We start from the raw sequence: 24,103 nt of genomic DNA, 5'->3' as shown, positions 1-24,103 counted from the left end.
TTAAAAACCTGACACAAAATGGACAGGTGAATGATGCCAAGTGGCCCTGGAAATAATCCTAGGATTCATCAGCTTTTTTGTACACTGCTCATCTGTGAAGAAGCTCAGCTACGCTCACGCAGGCCAAGGCTTCCCGATGACTCTAATGTCAACAATGTTAACTCTAAGCCAGTTAAGCACAAAGGGCAATGTAACCCTCTTTTCACAGAGACCTGAAAACACAAGCAATGCTGCTGTGCGTTGGCCTCATGAATACATTTCTGAAACTGGGGGTGGAGGTGGGGTGAAAAGTCAGGGCATTCCGGTGGACACTCATCACACTCCTTAGAGGCTTTTCGAATTTAAAACTTTGCCAGTTCAGTAGCCTGAGATAGCCCAAGAGCCCAAGTTTCCTGCTTCTTTTTCTCTAGGCTGTGTTTCTTCCAGCAACGAAGCAAATATTTGCTCCTGGTGGCAACTTGTGACTCTGGTAGTGTCCGCTTTTCTTTAGCAAAAAATTGCTTAACTTTGTAGTGATACTTGGAACCCTGGCTACAATCAGTTACCATTGTGTGGGATCTTCCTGCGGATTCCCAGGAAGGCTGGCTGCATTTCTGTTTGTCTTCCTATGAGCCAGCAGAGGAATCTGAGTGATGAAGTGGAGGGCAACCACCTTTTAAATGGAGCTTGATGATAGCAGTAAATATTATAATTACAACCAAAACACTATGTTGGGCCAGGTGGGGGTAGCACATGTTTTTAATCCCAGCAACTCAGGAGGCAGAGGCGGGAGGATCTCAGAGTTTGAAGCCAGCCTGGTCTATAGAGCAAATTCCAGAACAGCCAAAAGTACACAGAGAAATCCTGTCTTGAAAAAAAACAAAGATAGATAGATAGATAGATAGATAGATAGATAGATAGATAGATAGATAGATAGATAGATAAGATAAGATAGACAGACACATAGAATTAAAATATGTTGGTTATTGGATAACCATGATGTGGTTTGGAAAACAGTGAATGTAGGATTGCTTTAGAAGCAATTTGCACTGGCCTTGTGAATGCCCATCACTCTTTCTAATTCTTTATCTTTTCCGTTTTCTTTCCCTTTCTCTTTCCCCCCTTCTTCCCTCTCTTTCTTTCTCTCTTGTGTACCTTCTTCTCTTTTCAATACTGGAGGGCTGAACCCAGAGCTCCCAAATCCAGGTAGGCACTCTGTCCCTGAGCTACACCCCAGGTTCCTGTTAGTTCTTCAAAGGCTTTCTCCCCGAACACTGTTTTGACATGTGGCTTCACCATAGACAGTTTCCAAGGGATGGGCAGGAACAGACATAACCCCTGGGTCCAGTATGAAGTAAACAGACATCACCTCTCACAGAAAAATGATTGCCCATTTCAAGGCCACACCAAAACACAAACCCAGAAGCTTTGGAACTTGCACACCGACGATCTAGGAGGTCTATCATTCTGAAGTCTTTCTGGGAGCAGGGTCAAGTTGCCGTACCTTCTAGAACCTTCCCTCCCTTTGAGGCACTAGGCTAGCCATCCTCATTTTTCACCTGATTGAGTCTTAAGCTTTGATGCCCTGGCTTAATACATCTTTCATTTTCTATGGAGAACAGAGTGCCACATCCTCAGGGCAGGCATGAGTGGCACAAGAACCATGTGATGAGTTAAATACAGTTGCTGGGGTCATCGGGAAGGGAGCCTAAGCAGCCACGCTGACTCCCAACTCTAGCCCAACACTTTGCTCCAGCTCTGTTTATTAGCTGTCTCCTCAGCACATCAGTGGCAGGGGTGATGAAATCGGTGGCAGATTTCACCGTCAGGCAGCTGGGTCACTGTCCCCTGGGTCTTGTTGTCATGCTGCGGTCTTAAAGTGACCACGGCTGCCTGGATTGCTACCTTCAAACAGGCTGGCAGACCACTGAATAGTTAACTGGTGGAAGAGAAGGACCAGGGCTGTTGCTTGCAGAAAACACTCAGAGAAGCAGCTTTGAAAAATCCCAAGGTGGCTGAGTATCAAGAACATGGCCCCTGGTGTGGGCAGCTGTGAGTGCAAGGGTCAGCCTGAGGGCTGAAAATCAAATCTCCAGCCTGGGCTGGTGCCTATCCCATGAGGCTCTGCCAGTAGAGGCACCAAAAAAAAAAAAAAAAAAAAAAAAAAAAAAAAAAAAAAAAAAAAAAAAGCCTAAACATTACAAAATGAAAAAAGCCTCCATCTTGGTAGAAGAAGGCTATCATTGATGATACCTTTTGTATAGCTAACACTATCAGTGAGGGATGGATTTGGGGGGGAAAGAGAGAGAAAACAGGGTGACTTATTTAATAGGTGTGATCCTCAGGGCCCCTTACCTGGAACCGTCTCATGTCCCTTGGGTTTCCCGCTGTTTTCAAACAATTCTGATTGCACTTCAGGAAAAATTTTAAAAAGAATCTGTGAAGAGAAAGCAACGTGTTACTTCTTTTTCCCAGTAAACATTTTTTTTTTTTTTAACGAGAAGGCTCTATCTGTGTTCTATTAGATTTGATTTGAGAAAAAAAAAAAAAGATAGGCGATTGTGTTTCAGGTCTGGGGAATTTCAAGCAGCCATGCCTGGGAGAGGACTGCTACTGACCCTCTGCAATTTGCAAATTTGGATGTTTTCAATGGCCAGCTCAGAGACCCCTTTCTCCACCACGGTGGGGGACTGTTAAGCGGTTCACAATCTGGGCTCTGGTCCTCACACCCACCCGCCTTCCGCCTGCAGAAGAGGGCTCCGAAGGCTGCAGTGACCCCTGCTGTACAGAAAGAATCGTTCTAGGGTAGAAATGCCAGGACAAGGCCCAGAACCCAGGACTCCTCAGGTCTTGTCTTTCTTGGCCACACAATACCCTCATGCTCACATCTGAAGGTGGTCTCAGGGTTCCCCATGACCATGTGCAGAAATAATAAAATAATACACAATTATCTAAAGCTTAAGTCCACAAGGCAAGGATACCTCAGGCCTTTATGATTAATAGCAAATAGGAACAACCTCTCCGTCCCTCTAGAGACAACACAGAGAAACACAAATCATGATCTGTGCTTATTGTTTGTAAGACATGATTTTTCTCTTTTGAAGCCCACATTCCCTCAAACAATCGGTGTCATTTCAGAACTGGCCATCTCAACTCAGGCAGTCACACCAACCAAGAAAAATGACAAAAGGAACCTTTGCGGCAATTTGCCTCTTTTCCTATTTTAAGATTTTGTTTCAAAATATAATAAGTTTTTCATTTATTTCACTTGCACAGTCCTTTTCCTTAAAAAAAAAGAAAAAAAAATCCAGCTTTTGCAGTGTTGAAGTCCCAGGTGAGCTAGGCCTATTTCCCTTTCTGTTACTATGACAACGAAATTTTACCGCAGTCCCAAGGTCCCTTCAGAACTCTCGCATCTACGCCTTGAATTAGAACTTTAAAGGCAAAGATATACATTTTCCTCTGGATTTACCAATAAAAATAAGTAGAAATGAACCAGTCTTAGGAAAATTCTATTTTAAAAGCACTGGTTGGTGAGAGGATCTCACCACGACCTGCTGCTTGGTTTTTTTTTTTTCTAACAACCACACAAAAGAAAGAACTCCAATTATCTGTATGTTTCACTAAAAAAAAAAAAAAAAAAAAAAAAAAAAAAAAAAAGCCAATGGGAGGATGCCAGTAAGGGAACGGATGAAGGGGGAGAAATGGTCTATCTTGTTTCTAAGACTCTCAATCTTTGTTTGCTAAATACATTGAGCGACATGCTCCCAATCCCATCTGTGAATAAGGTTAAGTACAAACTTGGAAAATGATGGCTAAATATTTTTTCCATTATTTAGCATCTGGTTTGGGCTTGTCTCTAGGACCATCTTGTGTGGGGGTGTGGGGAAGGTCAGGCATGGCTTTCTGTGTCATGGAGGTGTGGGGGTCGTGACCAAAATTGTCCAGATGGACCAAGTAAAGGAATCAGTCTGCTAGCTCTATGCATGGGTACGGAACACTTATGACCTGCTGCAGCTTTCAGAAGTGCGGGGGAAATGCCCTGCCTGTGCTAACTTGGGTGGGCTTAGAAACGAGAGAAGCTTTTGTTTAAGTAAGGGCTGCATTTCCTTTCTGGCTGTAGAAATGTTATCTGTATTCGTACACTCATCAACTGCGACCACTTACAAAAACCCTCAGAGCTACTCTTAGGATCTACTACAAACTTGCTCGCTGGAGCCTCTTTCCAAACTAGAGCCCTGCCCCCACCCCCCACCACATTTGCTTTCCAGCACACACCTGCCGGAAGTCATTTACATCTTTCCGCAGTCAAAGCCTCGGTGAGTGCATCTTCGAATTTGTTCCTTGATTTTTCTGAAGTTTTGCTTTTCCACAACCGGGCTCCAGATAATGTGTTCTGTGTGCCCTGTGCACACTTCCCCTCTCCTCCCCCACTCCTGCTCCAAAGCGGGATCTGGTGAAAGCATTAATGTTCACCGAGCCATTACTACGGGAATGGTGTGGTAGGTGGAAAAGTGCGAAAGAGATAAATGTTTACATAAAATCCAGTTGATTTAGGGAAACATGCGGCCTGGTGAAAGGCTTTATTCATTTTAAATTAGGACCCTAAACAGTTCTTTGGATGGAAAACACCCAATTTTGATTCTCTTGCTTGTCTGAGGACTGAGTTTGTAAACCTATACAGCAGACCCCTGCATACCAAGGATTTAGTGTTTGGTTCACAAAGGGGAAAGGAACAGTGGAAAGAGGAGTGAGGGGTAGGGGTGAGGAGGGGTGGAGAGATGTTATATTATTAAATATATAACTGCTAAGATGAATAACATTAGAAGGGCTGCTTTGGTTGTGTTTGCATGTGAATTTAAAAATTAATTAAAAGAAATTCGAGGGCTTACAAACATTGTCAAATCTCTCTCCAATATTTTACTGATGTCTTCTGACACACACACACACATACACACACACACACACACACCTTTTCCTAACCGCTTGGTGCAAAACTCTCCATGAGCCATATAGCCTCTATTAGCCACAGAGTAACTTGCAAGGAACAAATTCTCTCAGAATCCCCTGGGTCTCGATCCCTCCAAAAGCAGAGGGGCCTGGAGAATGTCAGCCCTCTCTATTCAGGAACAGAAAACCCAAAAGAATTCCAAGATTCAGACCAAATGGGCTGATTCTCCTCCGAACGGGAGTGGTTTGCACTTTTTCCAAACGACAGTGACTACATGAATATTGTAACTTAGCACACCGCAGCTTGCCAGCCTTCTGACTGCATTCCTAACACGTGAGCCCAAACAACCGCAGGGGCAGCCTTGCTTTTGGAGAAAGAGGTATGGAGAGTGATGTGGGGGTCAATGACTGAACTCCAGATCCTGACATTCCAACCCGATTCCTAGATCACCAAGGCAGTGTCATGTCCCAAAATGCTTTGCTACACTCTAACAAATACGTGCTGGGAGTGAGCCAGCCTTGACCATGTGACCAACCCCCCCCCTTTTTTTTTAGGTCTTAGTTTTTTCTACTGTTAAAGGAAACATTTAACTGGATTATTCCGGAGCGCACTGCAACACCAATATTCTATGATTGGAAAAACTCAGTAAAAGGCAGAAGTGAGAGCCTCCCAGAAAGAGCTACTTTGGGATAAGAACCTACTGATGACCAAAGGAAAAAAAAAAGTCATTAAAATCCATGTGAATAAATATATAGGTCAAGGTACACCCCTCTGACCCATAAGATTTTTGTTTGTTTGTTTGTTTGTTTGTTTGACTTACTTATTTATTTATCTCCCAAGGAAAGGGAAAGTGGATGAAGAAGATCACAACTCAGAGCCCTCTCTAGCCCTACCCCCTTGGGTATGATGAATGCCTAAGGCCTGGGCTGCACCAAGGCAGAGGAGATTAATTGCTGTGTCTCTAGGGTGGTTCTCCTCTTATCCTACAGAACACATTCTAAAACTCTCAAGGGGTGCCCATAACACTAATAACACCAAACCCTGTGCATATTCTGGGTCCTCCTATACGTATGACAGTTTATAAGTTTGGCACAGTTGGAAGCTAGCACTTCCTAATTCGTAAAATTCAACAACTAGAACAATGTGCCTTCATGAAATGTAAAAATACACAAGATGTTCATATCTGGAATTTTCCATTTCATCCTTTCTGGGCCATCATTGACCAGGGGTACTGAAACCTGGAAAAGTGAGGCCATAGAGAAGGAGGCACTATACTATGTCCTTGGCACACAAAGCATCATTGAAGTCTTCAAACAAAACAGCCCTCCCACTGAAGAGCCATCTCATGAGTAGGGGAAGGGAAGGCCTCAGTTATTTGAGAAAAGTGTCAGGGATCATCGTGGACATGAAATTGGAACCTGGTTCTCTCTGGCAACCAGCGCCATCTGGTGCTCTCTGTTCCCCACACTGTGATGCTCCCTGCTCCATCTCCTGAGTATATTTAAAAACAATGACATACCCATTTCAGGGGTCAAAACCATGATACATAAATTACATAAATAAAGCTTCCAAGTTTATCTCTCTAAAAGGTAGTCTAAGCAAGGAAGTGAAAAAAAAAGAATAAACAAATGAATGAGGTAATGAGGAAGCGATCTGGCTAATATACCCAAAAGCAAATACACCCAAGAAGAAAACATTAGGCCAAAGATGGCCACCAAAGAAAATGCCCTTGACACTGAAAACCACTTCTGGTTCTGGTTCTTGACTCATTTGATCAATGAGTGCGTTCTTGGTGCCATGAAAGATCACACACAGCAGTAAAGGTCTTGACCTTGTGAAGCACACAAACAAACCATTCAGGATGTGCTTGCCCCCGAGTCTCAAATGACTCTAGAAACTTCTAGATAGGAGTCTGAATAAGATCAATGCATACCACGTGGTATTCAAGAAAGGTGTCTTTCCCCTTCCAATCTGTAAGATATTGAAATATTCTGCATTGTTTAAGAACACAATGAAACTCTCAGATGTCTTAGATTTGTTCTGTTCAGTTACCCCGTCTTGAATAGAAACTGAATTTCAGACTAAATGTACAATAGACTTCAAAGCTAGTGTTCAATGGTGGAGGCAGCTGTACCACAAAATCGCAGGAAGGACTACTATTGGACATCCTTTTCAGGCTCTAGAGGTTGGGCTACCTATTTGAAGGTCGCAGCCAGTGTCCTGCCTCTAAGGGTTCATGGAAGAGATTGTTCAGTGTGTCTCCAACCTTAAAATCTACAATTTAACTCTTTCTTTAAATGCTTAATACAAAACCTAGTCAGTCAACCACCATAGGAGATCCAAGAAAAATAGTATATAGAAAGGAACACTGAAGAGATGTGTGCTAATAGCAGCTACCAATGCAAAGAACTCTGACCCCATGTAAAATGACTCCCTTTGAAGCTTTGCTCCTGACCCCTTTCAAACAAAATATCTAATCTCTTATGTTCTAGAGAGAGATTCTGTCATAACATAACCATGCCGCGTACGCCACAGACAAGATGATACCGCACTTGCCCAAAAGGCCAAGAACAACGGCACTTTATCTGCCGTGATGGCCACGTAAAGAGGAAGACTAAGCTGAGCCAAACTTCTGGTTACTGTATTCCCATAGATCATGTGGGAACATAAAGGTAGGCATCCACTGATCCTTGAGGAAGGTATCTTTTTATCTGGATTAGCTATGAGAGCTTTCTCAAAAGCCCAATACATGAAAGTGCAGTTGGATTTCACTGCTCATGTGTGATTAAGCTTAACACACTCTTGGAGTATTTCAGCTACTAAATGTATGGATGTCTACAGCGGATCACACAGTGCCAAGGAAAAGGAATGCTCTCTTCCCCTAGAATCTTTCCACATATTCTCATCCTCCAGGAAATCTGCTAATCCAGTCTCTAGTACCAAGGTGAGAAGCTGTGCTGGTGGACATATGGATAGGCCCACTGTCTCACCTTGAAAATGTCCCTCAAGATAGCTGACCCTGCTTTTAGTGATGAGGAAGCCTTCATGGGGTTGGCTTTCCCTTGTGACTAGTGACAACCACCATTAAGTTTCTCTCTATTCTGATCTGGAGTGTCTTTTCTGTGCCTTTTGGGGTTAAACAGAATACAGTTTCTTTCAGAAAAAAAAGAAAGCTTCCAAAAGATTCCAAATTCAAGGAGCGTAAGGCCCAGCCTTGGCCGGAAGATAAAACAGCCTTAAAAAGTTCGATCCCTAAGGAGTCCACCCAGCACCTGGAAGCTTTACGGACCCAGTGACAACTCTGACAAGTGTCAGGAGAAACTGATGGGTTAAGCTCCCAGTAGCTTCTTGTTACCTCCAGAAACAAGGTATGGGTAGAGCAGGGGAGAGGTTGGTATTTGAGGTCTGCCTGAGCAGGGCCGAAGTGGCTAGTGTGAAGGCCCAACAAGATTCATGGACAGGATGGATAGCTGAAAAGTTCCAAATGGCCTGAGTGACTATCTGATAATTTTAGTATCCATGGGTAGGGGAATGGTTAGGGATAGTGAGGGATAGTTACATCCGTTTTTGTAAGCTGATGTTCTATCTTCTCCATTTATTTAAAAAGGTGGGGGGAAGCCTTCAGTTATACTGTAAACATGGTACACGAACAGGGAGAACCATCTCTTTCTTCTCAGACATCCTTAAGAAAGAAGCATATTATCACTAACACTAATTTACCCAGCATGTTTCAGCGAAAGGCTGCTGGGATTTGAAAATGTTGAGCTTACAGGGAACAACATCTTTGAGACGCGGCCTCACTATGTAGCTCTGGCTAGTCTAGAACTCACCACGTAAAACAGGCTGGCCTTGAAGTCACAGAGAAAGGCCTGCCTATGCTTCCCAAGTGCCGATTTAAAGTGTATGCCATCACACCAGGCCTACAGAAATATTTTTTAAGCAATCACTTTTCTTGCTTCCAACTACATTCAACCTCCCTAAGCCTTCTTGGCTCAAAGTCTATAGAGACAGTAATAATAATGTCCTATATTCTTTGGTTCCTTGTCTTGTGTGGCTTCCTTGCAACTTACAGTGGGCACATTAGTGACCCGGTTCTAAGGAGAGGTTAAAAGCTTATCAAAAGTTATCAGATTAATTATCCAAGGTGAAAAAGTTAGTTTGTGGAAGAGCAGAGAGGGAGCCAAGCTCCAGTCTCTCTGACTCTTAGCAAATTGTTACTCCATGGGGAGCTTGTCCAAGCTCCTAACACATTGCCAAGTAGCTCTTTGCTTTTGGGACACACGTCCCACTGGTCTCCATTGGGACCAGTATGTCACTTTCTTCTGGAAATGAGTGTGGAGCCAGTCTTCTTTTTGCAAAACCAAACAAGCACATAAGGGGGAAAAATAAAGCTTATTGTTTCTCTCAGGGTCTAGAAAGCTCTGGAAACCCAGTGGTGACATTGGAGTGTGTAGAAGAAAATAGGAACGCCATCAGACATCAAGAAGACGTCTCAGGAGTTCAAAATAGTCTGAGTAGGCATAGCCCCAAGAGCTACAGCACACTAGAGAAAGATCAGAAAGCTACTCAATTGGATGAGGAAGATTCAGACCGTTTGTTTGCCAAACTATATAGAGGAAGAAGGCAGAAATCGGCAGCATGCAAGGTATTAAATGCAATCTTAGAAAACACTTTCTGGGAATCAAGTCTCTCAAACTAAACTTGAAAGTGTTTTAAGTAATTAAGAGAAAAGAGGCTCTCCTATGTTAGAGATCTGTAAATGCACCAAACAGCTACTTCCTCTGGTGGCTGATAACTCCAGGGTCATGTATGGCCACTAAAGAGAAGCCCCACTGAGCCACTGTCCTGGGACTTCAAGGCCAGTGTGAACAGCACTGTGCTTACTGTTGCTTATTATTCATCAGGAAATCAGGGACTCTCCAAGGCATGTATTAGTTACCCATGTTAAATGTTTGGGTATGCACCTGGCATGTAGCAAGTCAGAGTCCTCTGCCAGGCACAGGTCTATCCCCTTCCTCTGTACCGCACCGTCCACTCCCATTATATTCATGGGAAAGCGTATGTGGGTGCACATGGGGGGCCAGAGGTCAATGACATGGTTTTCTTCAATCACTTTCCACCTTGCTCTTTGAGACAGGGTCTCTCCTTGGCATGGTAGTCTGTACTCAGGTGTGGCTGGCTTGTCTGTAAGCCCTAGGGATCCTCCTGACACACCTCTTCAGCTAATATCACATGCATGTACCAGCACACACTAGGAGTCCATGCATATGTCAGTGCACGTGGGTTCTGACACTCAATTTTAAATCCTCATCTTTGCAGCCAAGCGTTTTCTCAGCTGAGCCATCTCCCCAGCTGCCATATTTTAAAAACATAAGTATTCCCCAGGGAGTTAGATTTGATTCTCTCATTTCAGGGTGTCCCCCCAATGCTGATCTACCCTTTCTACTTGAACTCCCCTTAATTGTTGGGGGGACTTTAAACAGAAAAAAAAACTAATAAATTCAGTCCAACAAGATAATATGAGAAAACAAAAGATGGCTGCTCAAAGCCCCCAACACTGCAATAAGATTGGTCAGTAAACTATTTCAGAGTACATACACAGCATACTGACTGCTGGCTGCCATCAGGCCCTCAGAATTGGTTTCTATTCCTTGTGTACGCCAGTGACAAGCTCCTGGAAGAGGCATTTCAGCTTGGCAACAGCTCTCTGTTCCTTAACATGGTGCCTTCCGGGTAGGATCTGTTGTATTCATTTAGGCACCAGGAGGCGGGACTTCCCCCACGGCGTAAACCTGACTTTATTCTATAGACTTTATTTTAAAGCCACTTTCCTGTGCCGTCTGAAGGGTATCCCACGGCACCAGGGGTAAGCAATTGACTTCAAGAAGCCACTGAGCTGTAAAGGCAGCGATATCACCTCTATTCATTTCTTCTCTTCACCCTAACCAGTCACATTTTGCTTGCTCAAGACCAGGCTTCTGCATGGAGATTTATTTTATTTTACTCCATACTCATTCCCGTTCCCCTAAATTCTATTATTCCACACAATGGGAGAAAACATCTCTTAGGAAGTCTCTGGTTTTGCACTCAGATCAAACTCTGACGCCATTCATGACAATGATTACAGAGCTCTTTGGGCCTGAATTGGAGAGGAAGCCAACACTTAGAGAGAGTTTGTCCCTTTTATGGTCTCTGAAGGTATCTTTGCGGGGATCTTGGCAACTTAGATCTACCTTTTCTTTTTCTTTTCTTTTCTTTTTTTTTTTTATTTCAGTGCTTGGAATCAAACCCTGGACCTTGCAATTGCTGTGGGGTGTGTTACTGAGTCACACCCCAATCTTTCTTTAATTTTCAAATCAGGTCTTCTTTCTTTACCCTGTCTCTTTCTCGCCCTTCTCATCATCAAAAGAAAAGAACCCAGTAAAACCAAATCACCTACACACTTGCTTCAAACACACACACACACACACACACACACACACACACGCACACACACGCACACGCACACGCACACACACACATGCACACACACACATGCACACACACACAGTCACTGAGACTTCAGAGTGAGTATACAAATCTGTTTTCTTTCTAGTACAATGACTTCCTGGATGAAGGAGAGAAATGAAGTTATTATCCAGTCATCGGCTTAATGGGTCCTCAGCCCCAGTCTCTGTCAGTCCTGGCCTCCCCACCCCTCTCCCTCCATTTCTCTGCCCTCCCAGCAAAACTCATCTATGCTAGGCTGAGCAGTGAACACCAATTACACCAAGAGCCCTTTGCTGCTGCCTGGTCTGCTGGTTTTTACTGTTTTGCCAGATGGTTGAGGCCAATGTGTAAAACTCTCTACCCTACCATTAATTCATAACTCAGTAATAACTTTCCCACGACTCCAGGAAATTGAAATGAAGTGCAAATGTGAATATTTGGAAAGGGAATCAAGGTTGGACAACTATTTTACACCTGCCAGACTCGATACCAGGGAGACAAAAAGATAGCCTTATTTCAGCAGACTGGAATATAACTCTCCTTAAGCCAAAGGCTGGAGAGTAAACAAGCGATACTGGGGAGAGTGAGGGAGAAAGCTGAGTGGGTGCACGCCTCCTAGAATCGCCTCCTCTCTGCAGCCTTCAGCCATACCTACTGCACCTATGCGTCGCTCACTAGTGACCTTGAACGTCTAGGTAACATTAGACTCTTCTGACAGATTCAGAGATTAGCAGATACGAGTGCATCCTCTTGCTAAGACAGGACACCGTCCAATGTTTGTTAGCGTCATTAAACTAAAACTGACTTTTCACCTGCTCCCATACCATATGCAGCTGCAAATTTTTAAATTAAACTATGAAGCCATGCATAAATTTACATATATTACAGACTAGCCTCTCCATTTAACATGCAAATGTACTCCAATGTTTCAGAACACCTTCTGTCGCTAATTAATTTGCTGAATTATAATTAGACTAATCCTGCATAATTAATAAGCACAGATTTTTTTTTAATTTGTAAGCAGCTTGAGGAGATCATTCACTTCCTTCTATAAACTGCTAAGTAAGTGTTAAAAAAAAATCTGGAAAGAACATGTGTGAAAAGGTATGTTTGATGTCGCACACAAACTCAAGCTACCATGGAAGATGCAGAAGTCAGTATTGATAATGGTACATATTTGAAGCCAGCACTCAAAACAATCAAAATAATAATAAAAAAAAAATTATACCCAGAGGATGGGGACTAAGTCTCCCTTTGTCTCCTTGTATAGTGTTTTATTCTTTGCCGTCTATCCGTCGGATCTTCCAAGATCACAGAGGCGGGAAAGGATTAAAGTAACCGTATGTTGTATTAGATGGATAATGATATTAACACTGTACTGTATATCAAAACACTCTGTGCATGCTGGGGGCTTAGGAGCCTCTTTGATGGTATTTGGAATCATTTTCATTTTGGCTGCCAAAAAACACCCGAGATCCGTCTAGTGGAAACAATTAAGTTCCATTAGTACTGTATCCATTTGGTGATGATTACAATGAAGGGTCCCTCTTCAGTACAGGAGAGTGGAGTCTAGAAAAGAAAACCCAAAGCTCCGAGTCTAGAAAAGAAAGTCCAAAGCGACCAGACTAGAAAAGAAAATTCAAAACTGCGCATCTGTACACTTAAACATGAGAAGCTGTAGAGTCTTAGTCCAAAACAGGAAACTTAATCTTGGTCCCGCCATCTTCACCCCAGAGAAGCTAGGCTCGGGAAAGCTCAAGGCCTAAAACGAGAACATGTTAAAACACTTGATGCAAGCCAGGAACATGGAAGGCCATGAAAAAGGACTAGAGAGACAGCCTGGGGAATGCATGGGTCGTCGAGGGGAGGTTAAGAAAGCGTCGGAGTGAAGGAAAAATTCCCTGTAGAGAAAATAGCACTTTAGCTTGTCTATGCTGTGAAACAATAACACCAGCACCCAAAGGATTGTCTCTCCTAAAGCACCGAGCCTGGTTACTGAGGTACACCTGAGTTTCTTGAACTTGTGATCTCCCTGCCTCTGCCTCCCTCCCCAGTGCTGGGGTTTGACTCACAGTGGTTCTCAACCTGTAGGTCTTGGTGGGGGTAGGGGTGGGGGTGTTAAAAAGACCTTTCCTTTCCCAGGGGTCATCTAATTGTAATATTTACATTACAATTCATAACAGTAGCAAACTTACAGTTATAAAGTAGCAACAAAGATGATTTTATGATGGTAGTGGGGTGGGGGAGTGGTCACGACATGAGGAACCGTGTTGAAGGGTCACAGTGGTGGAAGGGCTGGTAGAAGTTGGCACTACCCCTGGGTATTCAATGCTGGCGATGAACCCGGAGCTTCACGCTAGGTGAGCACTCTGCCAACTGAGCTAGTATCTAGCCTGAAAAGTGCCTGGTTTTCTGTCACTGTGACTGTTTGTTGTTATCTTTGTTGTTGTTGTTTTGTGAAGCTTCAACAGACTTATCTTCTTAAGAACGGATCACTGTCACACTGAATACGCCCTCCTACTACCAAGAAAACAACAATAGTTTTCTTTTTTTTTTTTTAGGGGGGGTCAACAGTAAGACATTAATTAGCTCGTGAGTTGAGAAGAAAGAAGGGAAAATGAGTAGCTGGTCCTTCGCTTGGCCAAAGCAGGGAGTGGACGCCAGGCCCATCCTCATAGTTCAGCTCCATCTTCATGATGGCCGTTTCCTCCAGGGGCTTCCTCTCCTCATTTGGAAGGAGAGGTTCCGTCTGCTTCCCCGTGGGGCTCTTGCAACAACTACCCCCAGTGCAAATGTGTGTATTTTTGAGAATTCTTGGGAAAGGCTGTAACAATTTTTGTGAGCTAAGGGGCCTTCCTGGTGGGTAGCCCTTATGGCCAGTCCTCATCAAAGAGATGAAAGAAAGTTCCTAAAACTTAAGCACAGGTGTGGGAGGACAGAGAGTGTGCCATTGGTGGTTCCCTGGAAGGAACACTGTTGTAACGACGCTAGTAAGAGACAAAAATTAGTCCTTAAAAAAAAAAAAAATAGATTCATGAAAACTCATCTGCGTGTGCAGGGCTTTCTGTGAAGTGTCTGGTGTGTCATTTTGAAAGACTGGAATCCAGTCTCTCTACAGTTCAGACCACCAGGGTGTCTGCTTTTCTGAAACTGGAGTACCTCCAGGCTTCCTCCCATGAGGTGCTGGCCTGAGCAGCCCCTGAACTTGTTGGAGCTGATCTGAGAGCCAAAAAGACCCACAGGGTTCAAGTCCCACCTACGAATGGGCAAGAGGCTTTGCTTAGAGAATTTTGTTTTCGTTTATGCTCAGTCAGTTTTAAATTAAATACTTACGGGAGAGAGTATGTTCCTTTGAGGGGAAGTAGTTTTGACTGTGTGGAGTTAGCTTGTGAGTCATTCCTGAGGAATTATTGGAGAGAAAGAGAAACCGAAACCATGCGACATTTAAATGCCCGGCTGTAAACCGGTTAGTTAAAGCCATCACGTTGGCTGACATTGGTTTCCCCTAATGTAAGTTCCTAGGAAACGTCACTAATTTTAATTTTTAGCTAGAGGATTTCCTTTCACGAACACAGCTCCTCGTTTATTTATCCCTGCGGCTCACTCATCTCCCATCCCCACTCTCCCCAGTTCACAAACTCAGGATGAAGTAGTGTTTTTTTTTTTTTAAATGTTTCCTGAAGTAGATGGGGAGGAGGTAAGATGAGGAAAAGGGGGAGAGGGGAACCAAAGAGAAAGAGAGATGTTGATGACAGCAATCTCAATTCGTCTGGCAAATCTGACAGCGTGCCTCAACTCCAGCCATAAAGACCCACATCCCCAGTCAGGGTAACCAGTGTAACCACGCCAGAAAGGGGAAGGAGAGAATGTGTGCCCTGACAGGTAGCAGGTGGCACATATGGAATTATCATCGGCTATTAACACCAGGTTGGGTATCACATTAGCCACCTTAAGGCAGCATTTGCCAACCCACATAAAAATATAAGACCAGGAATTTCACTATTCTGTGCCTCCCTTAGCAAAACAGATTTTTCTATTACTGAGAGGTAACAGGCTTTCATTTAAAATTTTTAACTTTTTTTTCTTAGAGAAGAACTAAACTAGATGATATGAAAGTGAAACTGGGACAAAAATCAGGTCAAGAATTTGATACAAAAAAGCATTTGGATTCGGCTAATAGTATTCTACAGTGTTGTGAGCTTAGGATTCAATGATCGTACTCAATCTGACCTCAGCCCTCCGCCTGTGTGAGATTGGAGGAATCGTACATTTCTTCTCCAATTTGTTGTACAAACTTTGCTGGCTCTCAGAACCTCTCTTCACTCGGCAGGAATTACCAGCTTTGGGAAGGTTTCCAAACCTTAGTTACCAAAGCCAGAAACTTCTGTGACATGCCATGAGAGTGTTTTCCCAGGCCCACCCTTTGTTTTTTAAATGGTCTTTAGAAAGCACAGGAGGTAATGAGTCTCACTGTGACATTTCCATCCTTGTGTTGTTACGCTTGGCTCTTAGCTGCCCCTCCCACCATCTTTTCCTGCCTCCCTCTCCCCATTCCTTTTCTCTTTCCTCCCCTGAACCAGACTTCGGCTTCAGATCACATGCTCTCCATCACCCTCCTGTTCTCCTCCCCCCTCCTTCAGACATCTTCCTCTGCTCTCATACTCCACTTTCTACTTTGTGGGTATGTGTGTGTGAAACAAGGCCTCCTGCATCCCAACCTGGTCCAGACTCAGGCTTCCCAAATGCTAGCTAAATATGCTAGCAGCTAAGCTTTCTCCCTAGCCATGCGTGTACAGTACAATATGTGTGTAAGTACGTACGCATGTATATATGCACACATATATGTATATATATATATATATGAACATGTATATTTCGTATGTTTCTGTGATTTGTAATATTGCCCTTGGTATCAAGGCTGATCATCTTGCAGAAACCACAAGTAATTCATTTTTTCATTTCTGCGGGAAGTAGATTCTACAATCGCTACTCTCATTTTCTCTTCTAAAAATTGAATCTCAGACAAAGAGTCCCACGAGGAAATCAAGGCCGACATGAACCCAAGCACCCAGTGCTCTGAGGCAGTCTCTGGACTACCCTGAACACACTCGCACCCTGCGAAAGATGGTTAAATGAAAAACAGAAGCTACAGATATTGCTCAAAACTCAGTCGGGATTTTCATTGTCACTTGGTTTTCTCATACTTTTAGCTGCTACTGACAAAGTTCCCAAGGGACCAGAGAGACGGCTCAGTGGCTAAGAACACTTGCTCTTCTCGGAGAGAGGCTAGGAGTTCAGTTCCCAGCACAAGCCTCAGGCAGTTCACAGCACTCTCATCCGGCCTCCATGGACATGCTTGCACTTGCATGTTCATACGTGTGTGGCTGTGTGTGTGTGTGCGCACGCATGCCCACAGTGCACACACACCTAAGTCTTTTAAAAAAGAAGTGCCCATAAACCAAAAAAAAAAAAAAAAAAACCCTTCAAGTTTTTTGAAGGTAAGAATTAAATAAATGATTACAGTTGCAATTGATCCAGGAAGCAGCCTGAGGATGTAGCTCAGTGGTAGAGCACTTGCCTAGCACCCTTGATGCCTTCAAGCCAACCCCCAGCATCACGAACACACATAAGATATGTGCCGGCCGGACTGAACTTGTCTCATAAGCGACCGTCCGCAGAAGCAGAGAGCTAGTTTCGTCCACAGGAGCCTTTGGGGCCCTGGAGTTTGGAGTCAGGTTTGTGCTTTCTCCAGTGTGATAAATTAAAATCAAAAACAAACAAGCAAAACTCTTCCCTTAAGGGAGTCAGCAGCTAACCCGGAAGTGCAATGTCCCAGCCCTTCACTCAGAGGCCACAGGAGCAGCAAGTGAGGCCTGGAAGCCTGGGAAACAGCAGCCACCATTCTCTTGGGAAGATACATGAGACGCAGCCCAGCCAGGCCTGGAGAAAAGCCACTCTCGACCAGCGTCCTCTGCTGACTCAGGACACCAGGGACCTGACATTAGGCTCTCCCTACACTCATTGTCAGAACTGCCACTCCTAGAAATGGCTCTGGCCCAACACCATGACAAGAAACCCATCTTATCCCATGCAGGAGTCAGAATGTATTAGCTGCTCTAAATTCACCATTCCTTCTGGTAGAAGCACCCTTGAAGACTACCAGACTTGAAAACTCAGGCTTTGTTGCCGCCGCCTTCTTCTTCTTCTTCTTCTTCTTCTTCTTCTTCTTCTTCTTCTTCTTCTTCTTCTTCTTCTTCTTCTTCTTCTTCTTCTTCTTCTTTCAAAATTAGCCCTCAATCATGTCAGAGTGATTATAAGAAAAGCCACACTAGAGTGGTAGGGACGCCTCAGTAGGTAAGAACACTTGCTGAACTCATCCTTAGGAGGCACTGCGTTCAAATCCCCACCATCCACGTGAAAAGCGGGGGCCCAGCCACGTGTGTTTGCCGTCCCAACACTGGAGAGTTGAGACAGGCAGATCCTGGGAGCTTGCTGGCAGCCGTCCTAACAGAAGCTGTGAGCTTTCGCTTCGGTGAGAGACCCCGTCTCAAGAGAATAATGCAGAGAGCAAGAGAAGAAGAGACCCAACATCCTCCTCTGCGTGGTTCCACGTGTGCACAGGCTCATGCCATTGCATGAGAACTGCATACACCATACTCAACCTACAAACACTAAAGGTAGTCAAGCTAAACAAACAGCTTGATGGCTATCCCATGTCTCTTTAAAAGTCTTTACAAATTTCATCACCCCCAGTGACATGCCTGCTTCGGTGTATATAGATACTAAACTCATCAAAAAAAAAAAAAAAAAAAGCTTATTATTATTTTTTTAATTAGCCAGTGTCCTGAGGTGAAGTAAGAAGACAGGAATTATTTCAAAATCAAGTTTTGATAGCTGAACTGAAAAGGCCAGCATGCTAGCACTTGCCAGTAATCTTAGCACTCGGCAGGCTGAGGCAGGAGGGTGGTGAGTTTCAAAGCCAGGCTTTGCTGGATAGCAGGAGGCTGTATCAACAGCAATCACAATAATTCTATTGAGTAACCCAGTGGGACCCAGGCCATTCCCTCCCACGATGCGTTTTTGCCATTATGTTTATAACTCTAGGAGGAATCTATTCTAACTTTTGCCTAAGCCATTTTACAAGGCAAAGCGAGGCTAGACTTTTCTATTATAACTTGTGTGTGTGTGTGTGCATCTGTCGGTGACAGCACACGCCTGTGTGTGTGTAGGTGTGTCGAGTGTGTGTGTGTGTGAGAGAGATTCCGGTGTTCTCACCTTAAGTTTTGAGACTCACTGAACCCAGAGCTGACTAGACAGGCTGGCCAAGTGCACCAACAATCCTCCAGTCTCTACCTCCCCAGCTTTGAGATTACATGACCTTGTAGCCCTGTTCAACTTTCTAAACGAGTGCTGGCCTCCAAACTCAGGCCTTCAGGTTTGTGTGACAAGCCCCTGAGTGACTGAGCCATCTCTCGGCCTTGCATTATAATATCTTCATACTGAGGTAGCTAACAGATTAATTTTGCTCTTACCTCCACCATCTTAGCCCGAGACCAATGTTTGCGTTTTTCCTGAGGAGATGAGTCATTGAAAAGGGCAGATATTGCATGTGTCACCTGCGTGGCATAGAAAGTTAATCTCCTCTGCTGCTGTTCATACTGACAATATGATGACAGTGACAGCGTGGTCTACGGGCTAGAAATTAGGAGTAAGGGGATGGTGCCGGATTACTGCCTGTATTCCCAACAATATTGTCACTCTTCTGTCTCTCGCTAGCCCACTCTGACCTCTCATCTGTGTTCCCTCACATGTCCTCCCTGTAAAATTGGATAATACCTCTGAGAGATGCTAGGAGAATTGCTTAGGAGCTTTGGGGAAGACTTAAAACACCTTTAAGAACTTTCCTGTGAAACAGCAGGTGCCGTCAATGTGCCTAGCGTGGCTTCGGCTTCTCGGTAAATAACCACGACACGGTTCCAGAATTGTCTTTCTCCTCAGTCAAAGCGATCCCCTCTCTCTGGAGCTTAGATGGGTGGCTCTCCACCAAAAGGGCCCTGTTTATTTCAAAGGAATAGATTACACAGGAGGGGAGCACGGTGGAGAGTAATTAAGCTGCAAGTTGAGGAGCGATCAATGCTCACACTTTAGGGGTTAAACACAAAGCTGATTACATAAGGCATGAATCCGAGTTTCCGTATTCAGCTGTAAAATAAATGGGAGTTCCGTGTTCGGAGCCTGAAACATCGCTCAAAACACTAAATCAATTTAACGTCAATAATTGCCAGATATGTGCTAGATTAAATGAAGCAATGCAGATAGCTTTGTTCGCAGAGAAAACAGGGCCAAACAGCTTCCAGAGCATAACTAATCCCCATATCCTTCTGGTTCCAGAACCAGACGTCTGAGCCTGAATTCTGACTCTTGCAGCATATTACCTGGCACGGGATGTTATAGGTCTAGCTGTTCCGTGCCTCCAGCACACACACTGAACATCAGAGCCACAAGGTGACACTTAAGCAACCAGCATTAAATACAACTGTGCCCGTCGGGACTCCCAAACACACCAGACACACGAAAAACAGGGGACCTGTTCCGAAGTACTGAGCTCAGAATTTCCCAGACCCCTTTTTAGACTGTTTTGGAAACACCTGTTTGGCCCTTGGGGGCGCCGATCTCACTTCCAGACAGCTCTGCCAGTCCTGTAACCCCAGTCATGTTCCTCGGGTTCTGATTATAGGATTGGACGGGGCCCTATATCTCAGAACATTGGTCGCATTTTCACCAAGGCCTCTGAGAACAGTTCCCAGTGTGGGAAACCCAGACATCTCTCTCCCTTTCTCTTAACTCTCACCATTTTGAAAAGTTACACTCAGGACCAATTTTATACCTGAACAGACCTGTGACTGCAGAATTTCTCTTAGGCTCACATAATTCAGGAAAGATCCCCAACTCCTGCACAAAACTGTGGCTGTATAAAATGAGTGAAGGGAAGTTCATCAGAAAAAGTTCTTGGGTGGAGAGAAGGGGCTGTTCACAACCTGCGTCTACCAACAAACTGGGTCACTTCTCAGCACGTCAGAAGGACACGCAGCGAAGAGCCTGCAAAACACTGGAAACCTTGAGGGGGGCCCCAAGGACCTCCCATTTGCCAGTCTTTCATGCTCTCTTCCTAAGTCACTCCTGCCCCCCCATTATGTCACCACTCACTCCCTGAATACATTTTTTCAGTTGCCTTTTGACATGAGCCCAAATATGAGTGTGCGTGTGTGAGTGTTCGTGTGCGTGCGTGTGTACTTGTGTGTGTATATGAACATGTCTGTGCATGTGTCTGTGTGCCTGGGTATCTATGTACATGTGTGTGTGTGTGTGTGTCTATGTGTGCCTATATGTGCACATCTGTGTGCATGCATCAATACACATGTGTAAAAGTGTGTGTGTGTGTGTGTGTGTGTGTGTGTGTGTGTGTGTGTGTGTATGAACATATGAGCTACCTCAAAACACAGAGCAGCTCTGCTCTTCAGGACGTAAGCAACAGACAGCCAATCTCTAGACAGTGAAAACTTTTTAAAAACCTGAACAGCTATGTGGACATTATATTTCAAGAGTCACTGTGACTGGCTCTATATTAGAGTTTAGAAACCCAGGCTCTGTATAAAACGGTCCTGAAATAAAGCTGATGTGAGCAGCTATCAGCCAATTCCTTGAAAGTTTCTCTTTGTTAATTTTGTTGTAGGCTTTACCCACCTTCGTTCTCTGTCTCATTCTCTCTTTTTTTAACACATCTCCTATCTTCCTGATTTATATCATTGCAAACTTTCCTCCAGTTTCTCAACACAGATGGCTCGATGGCTCTAAGGAGTTTTCTTAAATATACAGTCGGTACAAAGAGGTTAGAAGTGTGAGCCAAGAGCTCTGCCTCCACAGTGCACATTGCCAGGTGTGAGGACAGTCCTCATCCTGTCCTTGAGGTGGCCTGGCTCCAGAGTGTCCTCTAGGCCTACATCAGAGGTAGAACAATTCTCCTGTGGTAGACACGATTGCAAAGGGCAGGTACTTGGAAAATGTCATATCAGCCCATTCTCTCACCCATTGTCATCTTCATTGTATATCCTTTCCATGCCTTCTAAGAAACATGTCACTGTCCCTTGAATCAAGTGGCAATCAAACATCTTAGGAAACAGCCTTGAAATGGAAAGGGACTCATACCTCTGAGCTGCAGACCAGTTTTTTGTTTTGTTTTGTGGTTTACCATAATGATCAAAAATAGACCCACCATGTTTTCTATTACCCCTTTTCTGGAAACTGGAAAGATGGCTCAGTGGTTAAGAGTACTTGGTAGACAGTCGTGAAGACCAGAATTCAGATCCCAGCACCCATTTAACAAGCCAAATGTCTGCTCATTACACCAAGCAGGTCGCAAATAAGATGCCTGAGGGCTACTGGCTTCCAGCCTACCTGAAATAATGGGAGCCCTGGGGTTCAGGGAAAGAGACCCTAACTCAAGAAAATAGATCACGAACGTAACAGAAGGCACCTGACACCCTCCTATGCCTCCATGTGTACATACAGGCACACACATAGACACACCTGTGCACACATGTGTACTGTGTACATTCTCTCTTATACACATTCTTCTCTCTCTCTCTCTCTCTCATAAACATGTAAGTGAGAAAGTAAGTAAACAAATAAATCAATAAATCTAAAGGGAAAATCCCTTTTCCAGCTGGAAGTATGCTCTATTGAGAGTTTTTGTTGGTCAGAAAGTCTGCATCCGTCCCATCTCCATTACTCCATTGTTCCCTCCACATTTGCTCATAAAAACTGACATCCACGTCAAAAAGACCTGAGCTCTCCCTACACACCCCAGCAATTTCCTTGGAGCTTTTACTTCCGTTCAGTTTTAAAAGCCATGGACGTGGGATACACGAGTAAGAAAGACACATCTGTCCATCACCTTTGAGGCAATTCAGACTCACCAGGCCACCAGGAAGGTCTGTGTATAAGATCTCCAACATCATCTCCTGGAGAACAAAGAAGGATGTCTATGTGTGCTTTGGAGGTCCAGAAAGAAGATCGTATGTTTTTGAGTTCGAAAGAGATTTCAGTTGACATTCAATCTGGCATGTCAACTTAGTCGCTCAATGATGCTCAGCTACTTAGGTCAACACTGAGTCAGGTGCTGTTTCTCTGAAAGTGTTCTGTAAGTGTGGCCAAGGTTAATGTAAGTAGCCACCTGAGTTTAAGGTCAGAAATCACCATCACTAGAATGCCTGGGTTTCATCTGTTAACTAAAGGTCTTACGTGTAAATAACTTGGGTTGACTGGAGAATACTGACTGCCTGGGGACTGCAGCATCAACTTCCTACCGAGTTCACAGCCTGTTGGCTCGTCTCACAAGGTTCACACTTGCCTGTCTCATCCCCAGCCTACCTGTCAATAAGCCAATTCCTTATCACATCAACACATGGAATCTCTCATTGGTTCTGTTTCTCCAGAGACCTGTTGACTAGAAAGGGAACATCTGGAAATCTCTACTGAAGAGATAATCTTGATCACCATGGAAATATGAACATGCAAAAGAACCTGATGATACAAACAGTGGTACCTTTCTGCTCTTATGGACAACAGCATGAGCTACTGGGCCCATCCAACTTCCTGAGCTTTCCCACTCACAGAAGAGGTCATGGAGGGGCTGACGGAATGTCTCCGTGATTCCTACCACTGGCCTCCTGACACTTGAGTCTTGAGTTTGGGATTGAAATACATTTGTTTGAACCACAACAGAGAGAGTTTGAATGATGATGAGGTTTTAGCTCAGCTCACTCAGTATATCAAGATGCAATGTTTAATTGTTTGGTTTTTTTACATCATATTTACTTCTCTGAGAAATCCCTTGCTTTTCTAGGTGGGGTGCATAAAAATCCAGAATGCAACCTGACCTCCAGTGATGTGAGAAAACTCAAGAACGCATTTCTACTTTGGATGAAAATGGAGACATGATTGCCTGTGCTCTCACTTAAAGAGCATAGCTAAGTTCCTCTCCTTTTGTCCACGTATCTGTAGCAAGATTTGAGAAAATTCCAGAAATGGGTTTTCCCTGATCAATAGAGGAAAGAAATTGTTTAGAATCTGAGAGAACTAAATGTTTGCCTTCAGGGAGGATCACAGCGAGGGTGAGTTTCTGGAACTTTCCCTCTGCTTCTTTGGTTGTTGGGCCTCTGAGATATCCACACTGGAGCTGCTCAGCTGTGGGAAGAGGAGGAGATCTTCACAGAGGTCTGGTCTTCATAACTAAAGTTGTACATGGGGTCAGCTGGGAAAGAGAACAGGAGAACACAGAGGCTCCCACCGGCTCCTATGTGACATGTCCCACGGGGAGATGAAGGGTGGAAAGAAATAAAAGTATGTCCTTCTCTACCAGGGGCACCACTATGTGCATGGCCAAATGCACAAATGCACATAGATTAGGAAGTGTCCTTATGTTCCAATATGTATTGAACCCAAGGCTTTTTAGAAGTAGCAACTTGGTGAGGCTTTTCATTAAGAACTTGAAGTATTTTCAATGCAGGAAATGAATCTATTTTAATACACATTTTGTCCCTTTCCACTGAGTATTTATTTTTTAGATTTATTTATAGTGTGTGTGTGTGTGTGTGTGTGTGTGTGTGTGTGTGTGTGTGTGTG

The 24,103-nt window shown here is 44.1% G+C and overlaps 1 protein-coding gene across 9 annotated transcripts in view; it reads right to left on the bottom strand.

Moving 5' to 3' along the window:
- Nucleotides 1-24,103, bottom strand: part of Ebf2 (EBF transcription factor 2) — a 193,920-nt gene that overhangs the window by 53,570 nt on the left and 116,247 nt on the right. For all 9 annotated transcript variants that reach the window (XM_055609706.1, XM_055609712.1, XM_055609709.1 and 6 more), the window contains one exon: nucleotides 2,335-2,416. In XM_055609706.1, coding sequence (XP_055465681.1) covers nucleotides 2,335-2,416 — 82 coding nt within the window. The remainder of the gene's footprint in view (nucleotides 1-2,334; nucleotides 2,417-24,103) is intronic.

This window comes from Psammomys obesus, unplaced genomic scaffold, assembly GCF_907164565.1.
Source record: "Psammomys obesus unplaced genomic scaffold, mPsaObe1.curated_primary_1811, whole genome shotgun sequence".
In the NCBI taxonomy this organism is placed as follows: Eukaryota; Metazoa; Chordata; class Mammalia; order Rodentia; family Muridae; genus Psammomys; species Psammomys obesus.
The sequence above is the reverse complement of the archived record's forward strand: the minus strand, read 5'-3'. Positions and strand labels throughout refer to the sequence as shown.